Source organism: Chenopodium quinoa, unplaced genomic scaffold, assembly GCF_001683475.1.
Source record: "Chenopodium quinoa cultivar QQ74 unplaced genomic scaffold, ASM168347v1, whole genome shotgun sequence".
Taxonomy (NCBI): Eukaryota; Viridiplantae; Streptophyta; class Magnoliopsida; order Caryophyllales; family Amaranthaceae; genus Chenopodium; species Chenopodium quinoa.
Window position 1 is genome coordinate 3,724,881 of NW_018742770.1, and position 11,819 is coordinate 3,736,699.

The window sequence follows — 11,819 nt, forward strand, 5'->3', positions numbered from 1 at the left end:
AATTTTACAAATAAATTAGGAAAAATGGAAAACAAAAATCCAACCTTTGCACTTTTTCCTTACAAAAATCCAACCTTCATTTTATTCCTCAAAAATCCAACCTTTATACCCTTCTTTCTCCCACAGGTCCATTACCGATTGATGACCATTTTTTCTAAGTTATATGCCACGTGTCCGCATTTAAGAGGTTAATTATTTTTTAATTATTAAAAAACAAAAATAATTAAAAGAAAAAAAAACAAAAACAAAAAAAAATCAGAAATTCCCTTTTCCACCACCACCACCTTCCCCTGCCACACCACTCCCTCTCCTCCTCCCTCCCCTTCGCGCCCACCGCCCATCAGGACCAACGCACACACCACCAAAATGCAAAACCACCGAAACCCAACTCACACACCACCACCTTCCCTTGCCACCAACACACACACCCAACCACCAACAAAAACGCACAACCACCAACTCCACAACCCATCAACCAACACGCACGCCCAGTCACCAACTCCACCACCGAGCAACCAACAAAAACGCACACCCCGCAAACCACCTAGCAGCCAAAAAAATTCAAAAAAAAAAACCCTTTTCATTCACTACACCTCCCCTTTTCCATCACGTCAGCCACCCAAATCAAACCCCCGTCGATTCCTTTAACCCCGAAACCCTCCCCACCTGAAACCTAGCCCCTAAAAACCTCCCGATCTACCTGAAACACAGCCCAAAAAAAGCCCTTTTCCCGAACGGCCACCACTAGCTTGCCCATCCAACCCTTCGCCAAGCCCCATGGAGACGAGGGTGAGAGAGAGAGATAGAGAGGAAGAATGAGAGTGAGAGAAGGGAGGAGAGGTGAAATGACGATGATGAGTGGTGGTGGTGGTGGCGGAGGTGGGGTTGGTGGTTTCACTGTTTGAGGTGAGAGACTAAGAGGAGAGGGGAAGAAGAGGAGTTAGAAAGGAAAATGAGAGAATAAAATAAAAAAAATCTTTTTTAACCTGTTTCAGGTTACAAGTAAAATGGACCTGTTGGAGAAGGAGGGATATAAAGGTTGGATATTTCAGGAATAAAATGGAGGTTGGATTTTTCACGAATAAAATGGAGTTTGGATTTTTGTAAGGAAAAAGTGTAAAGGTTGGATTTTTCTTTTTCATTTTTCCAATTAATTAACCGTACCAAGATCAGGTCTATTGTCAAGGCTCGTATGAGTCATATCCTGCCTCGTCGATCAATCTCTACTGTCTAGTAAGTAATTTGGAAGAAGAAAAAAGAAAGTACCTGAAGGTTCTTGTGTATACATGACTACATGAGTGCTTGTAATACAGAGTAAAAAGTAAGATATTTTGGCATAGTTTCTTTAAGAAAAAATAAAAGAAAAGGTGGCTTAGTTGTAGCCATATGTTAAAGAGGCTAAAGGCATTATAATTACGAAGTGGTCAAGCAATGTGTCTATAATATTGTGACAGAATTTAAAGCTTTTGGCAAGCTCTTAAGATGTTCATTTGCTTGAAGCTAACTACATTCAATTTTCCCCTTTTTGCTAATTTTTGTTTGCAACAAATGATTCTACATTTTACTCCTACATACGTTGAATAACAAGATTATGAAAAGAAGAATAGAGTAATATCGGTAATGTATTATTGTAGTAAACAAAATAATTTATTTTTTTTCAAAGTTCTCAAATCTAATAGTAGCAAATTTTGGTTAATGAAATATACACTAAAATAATTATGAAAGATATATAGTAAATTAATGATTAATTAATAGGTGAAAGTTGTATTTTCTTTATTGTCTCGGTGACATATTCATAATGGAATAACTTTTGTTTATATTCAATAAGATTTATTAATCCCATATTAAGTGTAATATATTGTATGAGGGGAAACAATTTGAATGCATTGAGTTTTAGTCGAAAAACCACAACTATTGAATGTATTATACAGTTATCAATATATATGAGCAAGCTACAACAGTGCTCGTCAATTTTATGGTCTGTTCAATAATGGAGAATAACTCTGAAATATTGCCGACGTATACGTTATAATATTCATTAACCAAATTAGTGTGAATGGTAGACAACGTTAGGCGTTGTTTTGGATTACGATATTCAATAATCACATGTTTACGTGTTACAACATTCTCGTCAAATTAGATTTACAAAATGTTGATCGATATTATCTCAATGTTATAGAGAACAATGACGTGGTTATACAAATCTACCATAAACCCCCACCCTTGAAATCACCCTAAAACCTAAACCCCCACCAATAAAATCATCTTCATCAGTGTGCACCCTACTCAACAGAAATTCACCATCTGACTCATCCAATCGAAACCATTTCTACCAACCTAAAAGATCGCGCACCCTACCCACCTGAACCCTATCCAAAACCCTACCCCACCACCTCGAAAGATCACTTTATTCATCCCCAAACCACCCTATTTAGTTCCTTAAATAACCCTTATCACACAAAAATCAACTCCAATAATATAAAAACCCACCAATTAGGGGTGTAAATGAGTCGAGCCGAGCCAAGTACTACCTTATTTATATTAGTTTTTCTAATAAACGAGAATTTGTATTTTTGACATTTGAAAATAAATTAGCATAATAACTAAATTTTAATTATAAACTTAAAAATTAGATTAACAATTGTGAATAAATTAATAAATTCATGAAAATAAATAAACGAGCAATTCGTATACATAAATAAACAAGTTGTTTTATGAACTTAGTTGAACGATCATATTTGTGGCATATTTATGTTCGTGTTCAAGCTTAATTCGTTTATTAAATAAACGAATATGAATAAGCTTGAACCCGAGTATTTTATTGATCAGCTCAGTACATTTACGCCTTTACCATCAAGCAACCAGATCTAAAATAATTTTGTTAGAGAGAGTGGTAATAACGTGGCGCGCGGCGGCCAATGCTGAACCAGGCTGGTTTAGGTGGGGGATCAGGGTGTGAGGAATTTTAAAGGGGGGAAAGTTAGGCATTTGTAAATGCATAACATTGATTAAAATATTATTAAAACACGTGATAGAGCGAGAAAAGAGGAGAGAGATAGGAAGAGAGAGGTCTGTAGGTGGACCCCACCTATTTTTTGGTCGGATTTGTATCACGTGATGAGGGACCACTTGTTGATTGTTCCATTGAAAGTTTATATGGTACCATTGAATCCTCAGTGGTACTATTTATGCATAAATTTTGTACAACTAAATGCATATATAATACCATTATGTGCATATATAGTATCACTGTATATTCAGTGGTACCATTTGATCATCCAATGATACCAGAATATGCATTCGTTTATACATATGTATAATTACATAAATACCCCTTGTTATGCATTTGTAAATGCCTAACTTTCCCCTATTTCTAGTTCCTCATCAGGGTGTAGCCCATGCAAGGGGAATAGGAAGAGAGGGAGTTGGTCCATTTGTTTTTTTTTTTTTTAAAAAAAAAAAATAGGACCAATTAGAAGGTGACATGTGGTAAGTCACCTTTTAAAACGGGTATTATCTTTAAAAAAATATATACCGGGTATATAGATTTTAAGGGACTGTTTTGAGAAAATAAGGATTATTCTTTTAATTTTTCCAATTATTAATTCTTCTATCTAGAACAGATGAAGTTTACGTTGTTTAGATTAAATTACTCCCTCCGTGTTTTTTTAAGTGTTACATTTTTCATTTCCGACCATGTTTTTTAAGTGTTACACTTTCTTTTTTGGCAAAAAACTACATTAAAATATTATACAAGTATCTCTATTCTTTCATGGTCCCCATTCAAATTCATTACTACCTCTCCTTTCACATTCATTATTTTTCAATAAACTATTAACCCCGCTATATTTCTTTTACAATTTTTTAATACTTTAAATACCCCACTTACCTTTTATTTTATTTAAGTCAATTAAATATCCTAAAATTATGTGTTGTTTGTAACACTTAAAAAAACAAGTATTAAATTAGCACAACCGAAAAAGGAGCCCAAATCCTCCAAAGTAGGGAGTCCAAGTAGCCTGAAAGAACAGTAGACGTGGCAAGACGTAATATGTTGTATGCTGATTATCCTCTCTACCTCTTACCTGGCCCCATTTCTGTCTTCCTCTGCTTACGTTTATCCAAACTCATTAGTTATTATACCAACTTGCATTTCATAAATGACCTATTTACCCTTGCAAATTATCACTTTGACAAATTTCATAACAATTTATAATTTTTTTTAAGATTGCGTAAACTATCATACTAATGACTTTGAATCCAATGTTCTCAACTCATTAATGAAACGAAGGTTTGGTCTAAAGTTTTGTTTATCGGTTTAAACATTTTGTATTTAATATGTAGAAAACATTATTTGTAGTTTTTTTTTGAGGGAAAAAACATTATTTGTAGTTTATGCGCTATTTCATTCCAAAATTGAGTTGGTCATATATCTAAAAGGTATTATGTGACTTGTTATTGTCTCACGTTGTTAATACATAAAAAGCTATATTAGTCGGGGGCAGAACTAGTTTTTTTTTTTAGAGGGGCTGAGCTTAACGTATGTCCTAGTATCTTATACACAATTATAATGTTGAAATGTGAAAAAACAATAAGATCGAGTATTAATAATAAAAAAAAAATGGTAAGATCCCTTAAAAAAATGAAAAGATATGAAAAGGCGAATGTAATGATTGGAGCTGAATTAAATTAAAATTAAGCTGAAGAGAACAAGCCCTTACTATTATTGTCAACCAAGAAGTATGTTTCATTTCTTAGAAGCATGAAACTTTTGACAAGGAAAAAAAAACTTTGTTTTTTCTTTCCAGACAGACAACATAAGATGATAGTGTAATTCGTTCGATCAGTTATTAGTATTATTCATTTTTTTAAAATTTAGTTTATTTCTTCAATAACATTGTAACAACAAGTCATTCTCATTATAAATAGAGCAAGTTTTGTAAAGACATCCTCTAAACCTTAAGTCAACACAACTCATATTTAATTTTTTTATTAAGAAATAATTAGTCTCGACCAGACATCAACTTTCACGAATTTTTTTTTGGAGTTATTTACAAGTCAACACAATTACAATTCCAATGTCAACAATTATTGAGGATGCAAATGTCATTGAGCAAATTACACTTAAAACACAGATAATTCTTCATTTATGTCCACTATATATGGAAATAAAAAAATATCTTCCCAAGAAAAAATAAAATAAAAAAAAGGGGGCCGAGGAATCTCTTATCCAATTTTATCTACTTTGCTTGATTAATTTTCGTCGGTCCATTCTTTAAAAACCCCACCTTTCTCCACTTTGATTCCATTTATTTTTTCGATTTTAATTTCTCTCTTCAAATTATAGCCTCAATTTTGTTCTCATGGTCCCATCAAAATTTCCCAATTTCTTACCACTTACTAAACTATGATCTAACACCCATTTCATTTTTTAGAATTTTTCGAAATTGGGTTATTGTTTTTTTTACAGGAAATTGATCGTTGAGGTCTTTAATAGAAGAATCTCACGCCCTTTGATCGTCATAAAATTCCCAGATTCCTTCAAAGCTTCTCTTTTTTAACAGGTTTGATGCTGGAATCTGAACGATTTATCCATATTTTGTAATTTGATTTAATTGACTGATTTGCAATAACAAGTTAAAAATAAGTAAATATTAGAAAATATTTAGGAAATAAATAGAAAGTTGAAGTTTTTTATATCCAAATTTGCACTATTATCAATTATGCTTGATGGGATATAGATGATTAAGCTTCTCTTGTTACTATGTTTCTACTTTGGACCTTTGGATTGTAGGGAGCTATAAAAGTTAGTGATGTAGACGGGATTTGATCCGAGGTCTTGGGTATCATCCCCGAGACTTTTAATTTACGTGGAAGTTGTAATTGATTGAATAATATTGCTTATTGCATGAAGTATCTTGTTGCCTTTGTGGGTTAAAAGTGATGAGAATTCTCTGTTTTGTTGGCTGTTTTTCCTTGTTACAGATTGTGTATCAGATTTGTGGTCCAGAAGAATGTCACTATAAAAAGTGTGAAAACTCAATTGTAGTAGTATAGTAAAAAGAAGGAACATTTTTTTTCTGGAAAGCTTTGATATAGTACTAAGTTGGAAATCTGTTTTGTGTTCAATGAAGTAGTTATCAAGATTCAGCTATGTTTTATCTGCTATTTGCTAGCTTAAGTTGAGTAGGAAATGGTCAAGTGTTGGTGAAATTTCTGATTATAGTTTAACTGGTTTAGTCATGAATACTTTTTGGTTAATTGTAAGTTATCATAACCTTGTTCATGTAGTAAAATTGTTGTGACGGTTGTTGATCTTAGGATTTGGAAGTAGGAGATGGGGTCATTACACGGACCAGTCGTTTGCCCTACAATTCGTGCTAAGCAGGTCGGTGTTTACCAAACACCAATTAGTGTCTCTTTGATGAAGGATGCCATGTTCAGAAGTGCATTTTGGGGCTATAAAAGTGTACGCCAACAATCTACTAATGCGAGCATGCTTACTCGCCCAATTAATATCCGGAGGTTTGGTACAGTTCATTGCACTTTTAGTTCGTCTTCCAATGGAAGTGGTAACAGAGCAGAAAAGGAAAATGATGAGGATTATGTCAACTCCAGTGTAATTGAAGCTGGTAGGATGTACTTTCATTACCATTTCATGAGATTGAATGTTGGCATTGCAATGGTTTTATATTAACTTCATTAGTTCATCTTATAATTTGGTGTTCTTGCTTGCTAATTTGTGTTTGGTTTTCCTAGGTTTATAGATACTACAATGTATCTTGCCTTTTCAACTTTGAAAAGTGCCAAAGGATAGTATGAGACTATCACTGTGCTGAATGTCTTTTAATGTGCAGCCATAGCTCTATGCACGAGCTTGTTTTCTTATGACTGAGTATTAACCAGTAGTCTCTTACTTTCTGTCTCTTTTGTAACCATTATCAATTCATTGGACCGTTGGAATATTGTGGGAGAAGGGTTATAAACATAATTTCTTAGGATATTAGTAAACTATGTAAATGGAGAGCTAACTTGCATTCTTTTGTCATATCTAATTTTTCACCTTTGTTGTATTCCAGATGCACTTGAAGCTGTAAATACAGTAGATAAAAAAGTCAATTCTGCATGCCTGCCTTATTGATGCTTTGGTGAATAATGTGCTGCCTGTTTCTAGTTTGAGATCTCTTCACGTATTATTTTGAGCATACTATTAATCAGTATTTTTGTATTGCTTTATTGTAGTTGAGGTGAAAAGTGGTTCAGATGGTTTCACAATTAAGATGAGAGATGGCAGGTTCTTAAAATGTGTCCATAACAGCCCTCAAGGTGGCCACCTTCCAGATTATGCACCACATCCGGCCATTGTGCTTAAAATGGAAGATGGAACGGATCTTCTTCTACCAATAATTGTTTGTATGTACATAGACCTCTTTGCTAACAGATCTCTGCATTCTTTGAATTCTGTTAAATCAATTTGATAACTGTCCAAATTATGTGTTCTTGCAGTGGAGATGCCTAGTGTGTTGCTCATGGCTGCTATCCGTAACGTACATATTGTATGTGTCTATTCTTCAATGCAACTCAGTTTTGTTGTGAAGTTAATCAGCTACACTAGGTATGGTTATTTAAGTTTAATCACAAATTCTCTGATGAAAATGTGCAGGCTAGGCCAACAATGTATCAAATTATGAAGGAAATGATTGAGAAGATGGGATATGTAGTAAGTGGGTTAAATGAATATCCCCTCCCCGTTTAGAGTTATTTGGTGGAAAGTGAAATTCTATCTTTAAAACCCCACAAAGCATTTTGCTTAGATACATTTTTGCAGGTCAAACTTGTTCGTGTAACTAAGAGAGTCCATGAAGCATATTTTGCTCAGTTATATCTCACAAAGGCATGTATATGACTATGTATATGATTATGTTTACATTTATAGTGTGTTTACCTTTTCTTGTGAATAACAATAAATTAATTGTGGAAAGTCATTGCTAATTTGCTATAGGTTGATAACGAAGATGAATGTATCAGTTTTGACCTTCGACCTTCAGATGCAATTAATATTGCTGTAAGATGCAAGGTATACATTTTCTTCCAATTTAGTCACTCTTCTGGGGCCTTTGGGATGCTATCTTTTTGTTTAGCCATGGATAAAAAAGTAACATTACCCTTTTGTACTGACTATTGAGCACTATTTGGAAGATTCTGATTTTGGAATCTTGCCAACTACTGTATTCTTTTGTTACCTTTTGCTTAGGTTTAGTGCTAGTTGCCTGATATCCTTGGTATATCAGTTCAGAACTTCAGATTTCGAATCTACATGATTTTAGCTTACTGATGTCAGTATTATGCCTATCTTTTATGCTATGATATATTGTATTGTTATCTCAACTTGTCTTCACATTATTGGACCTTCTGTAAAATAGTTTCAGTTAAGCAACACACGCACAATATTATTTGCATTGTTTCTGGCAAAAAAACAGTCTGATGCACCTATGATCTGATACCCTGGTTTTTTATTTGGTTTCCTCGTATGCTACTATAATGGATTTACTCAAAGTTGATGTTGATGTATATGCTTCCCCAACGGTCCAACTGTTGGTTTGAACGTTTAATAAAAAGAGCCAAGTAATATGGAGTATTATTCTTTAGTATTGAGCTCTTACTATATATCAACACTAGGAAGTTGACCTACTGCTCCTTACACATCATCTACTACAACATGCTTTCAGTTGAGAAGGAAGAAATTTATATTAAAAGAAGTCAGTCAACTAATGTAAAGTTATTGACTTTTCACTACAATGATCTCTTCAAACAAGAATATGTAGTGTTATGTACAAGTAAATCCGATGAACTGATAATATCACATAGTGTGTCAAGCCTTTATAAGCTAAATAGCTTTTAAGCTTTACTCTGAAGCTTATCTGTATCTACACAGGTGCCTATACAAGTAAACAGGAACCTGGCTCAAAGTGATGGTATGAAGATAGTTGAATCTCCAAAGACGATAAATGTGGGCCTTGCATCAGATGTCATGTCATTCACGGAATTGGATCGGTAGGTTATTTTCTGTATTATTCTGGCTCAAGGTTCCGGGCCCTTCTCTTTGGCTATGGACTGGAGTTCATTGAGCTTAGGAACTGGATATATTATGGAAACAAACACTGTATTGTCCTGTAATGAACTAGATAATCTGCTAACTTGACTCACACAAATAACAGGAAAATAGAAAGGAAAAGATTGATTCTTTGAGTGAACTATACAATCTGATTTTTCGTAAATTGATTATATTTGAAGAATTAATAAAGATGGAAGCATTTATTGATTGATATTGGTGGAATGGTTACAAAATGATAGGGTTAATAGCTTTAAGCTATCACTCTCAAAATAGCTTGAGGCTATCACTCTCTAACAATGGCTTTAGGCCATAACTCTCTCAAGGATTCAAACCAAATTTCTGCCTACCTTCTCCTTTATCCCCTCTCTCTATTTATTTACAATTTCTAAGATGATTCTAGATGGTTTGTCTTCTTTTATGCCCATGTGGCATGTCTTGATTCCTTGCATAATTTCCCTTGTGACTACTAACATACTAAATCACCCATAATACCCTCCCCTAAGTCAGTTAATTACATGTCCCAGTTTCATTGCATGCGCAAATTTTACTTTTGTTCATCTGCTCTTGAAGCTGTTGCAATGAGCTTAACAGCTTAGACATTAGCCATCAAAGTAATAACACCTGATTGGCTCTTAGACCCTACTTCTCTTTCACCTTATTTTACCGAGCTTAAATTATTTCTACTGAATTTTGCTGTTTAAATCTGTTTATTTATTTTTAAAATCGTTTTCTTTGTATGAAATTAATGATTCTTGCTGAAATGTACCCGAACTGATTTAACTGAAAAAACTTGTATTGATTAAAATTGATACACTACCATCACCTTATGTCTACTGTTTTTTTTTTTTTAAAAAAAACTTTTATTTATTTATTTATTAATGAGTGAAAAGAACAAAGCCTTATTTGGGGGGAACCATGTTCCTTAAACTAATAAAAAAGAGCCAAATTCCCTTTAAATTAGTCATATTATTATGTTTTTGAGGTGGATTGGAGGACATAATATCATCGTACCTCATACCTACTTAAGATGAGATGAAAGAGTAAACTTGTGTTTGTGAAATGTACTTCTTCTACTGTTTAGTGTTTATTTTTTAATTTATTTTGGGCAAGATATCAAAAAAAAGTGCCAATAAATGAAATTGAAAGAATAGAGAATATCAGGTTCTACAAGCAAGTTTATAAGATTGCACAATTTTTTTATCAAAAATCTATTTTATGCTTTGAGGTTCACTTAAGCAAGCACATGTTTGTTCTGCAAAATCTGCTCTACCACGAGGAAGTGGCATTAGTTGAAGAGCACTACTAAATATCTTGGTTTTCTTGGTGTATACTTCGTAATTTATATTGATGTAATGGTGTGTTAATCAGTGTGGGATATGGTTTTTTATACTTCTATTTATTCTGTGGAGCACAAACTGTGTATTAATTTTTCTGGGCCCTGATCCAGGCCTAATGGTCAGCCATGTATAGAGACAACAGAATTTAACCTGTTGCGCAACATGCTTAATGCTGCTTGTGAGGAGCGTTATCAAGAAGCAGGTATGATGATTACCTTTTTTCCCATCTATTTGTGTATCAGAGTTCCACTGCTAGTACATTTGTTTGTAATTATCTCCACATGTTCAACTGCACGTAAATTTAGGTGGAAGCTAAGTAGCTAACCCTGTGTTTTGTAACATAAGAATGTACAGGCAGCTTTTTAACAAAATTTACAACCTTATAACACGCTAAATGTGTTTACATGTCATATGTGTTTATTGTTGATACCTTGGTGAGTTGGTGCTACAAGATCTCAGAACTCTAATTTTTACATGCCTAAGTTCTTAAATTGACTTTGCTTTCACCAACTTTCATGAGCTAACGCTTAAGTTGACTCCTAAGTACTTGTAAAGTGATTTATTATGTTGTGGGTTGACATACAGCATGTCTCAGTCTCATCTGAGAGATTGAGACTATCTGTTATACTTGTGGAAATTTAGCATAGGCTTCTGTTTGTTATTAATAAGCTTACCCTTCTTGATACAATTCATCTTCGAAGACCTGAAATTATTATTTTTGGTTCTCTCATGGTTATTGTGCTGTTCTGGCAGCTCAATGGAGGGACAAACTCACCCAACTTCGGGCTAAGAGAAACTGGGCATGACAGGTAAATGAATACCTCTTTTACAACAGTTTATCGGTACTATTTTTCTAAGTCAATTCCTTTGGTAGAAATGTAAAACCGCAACTTCTTTTGCGTCAATTCCATCAATAACTTGTTTGGTGCTAATTCATGCAGAGTTGCAGAAAGCAAACATTGTACATTGTATATAATTATATGAAGCTGAAGATTATGCTGGTTCCTCAAACAGATCGAAATGCCCTTTTTAGTGTTCTCTGTGTTAATAAATGCTGTAATCATATTTGTGCATAGTAGCTAAAGATGAACAACCTTTACTCCCATGATAATGGAACTTACTGTGACTCTTAGTATGCTTCAGGCTACAAGGTTGTATTGGTAACATCCTTCACCTTTAGGCTGTAATTCAAACACGAACAACATGAAGCAATGTATGTGCAATGTTGAATGTTGCATCGGCTATGGAAATGAGTCCATATGACACTCAGGTGGTAAACTGGAAATATATGCTTTCAGGCTGTCTAGAACTTAAAATGATGTAAAATTGGATCTCTTATATATTTCTATTTGTTTAAATTGCTGTCA

At 33.9% G+C, this 11,819-nt stretch overlaps 1 protein-coding gene across 1 annotated transcript; it reads left to right on the plus strand.

Moving 5' to 3' along the window:
- Window positions 1-5,181: 5,181 nt before the first annotated feature.
- On the plus strand, window positions 5,182-11,819 carry LOC110724787 (bifunctional nuclease 1-like). Its single transcript, XM_021904252.1, has 11 exons — window positions 5,182-5,564; window positions 6,322-6,632; window positions 7,243-7,413; window positions 7,507-7,556; window positions 7,664-7,720; window positions 7,829-7,894; window positions 8,003-8,077; window positions 8,936-9,054; window positions 10,563-10,654; window positions 11,206-11,261; window positions 11,394-11,819. The coding sequence occupies exons 2-10, from the start codon at window positions 6,338-6,340 to the stop codon at window positions 11,256-11,258; spliced, it is 978 nt and encodes a 325-aa protein (XP_021759944.1). The 5' UTR covers window positions 5,182-5,564; window positions 6,322-6,337; the 3' UTR covers window positions 11,259-11,261; window positions 11,394-11,819.

Excerpts from the sequence above, each read along its gene's own strand:
- LOC110724787 (XM_021904252.1), top strand. The coding sequence starts at position 6,338 with ATGGGGTCATTACACGGACCAGTCGTTTGCCCTACAATTCGTGCTAAG. Across the intron at positions 7,414-7,506 it reads TCTTCTACCAATAATTGTTT|TGGAGATGCCTAGTGTGTTG; the intron begins GTATGTACATAG and ends GTGTTCTTGCAG. Across the intron at positions 7,721-7,828 it reads TTGAGAAGATGGGATATGTA|GTCAAACTTGTTCGTGTAAC; the intron begins GTAAGTGGGTTA and ends ACATTTTTGCAG.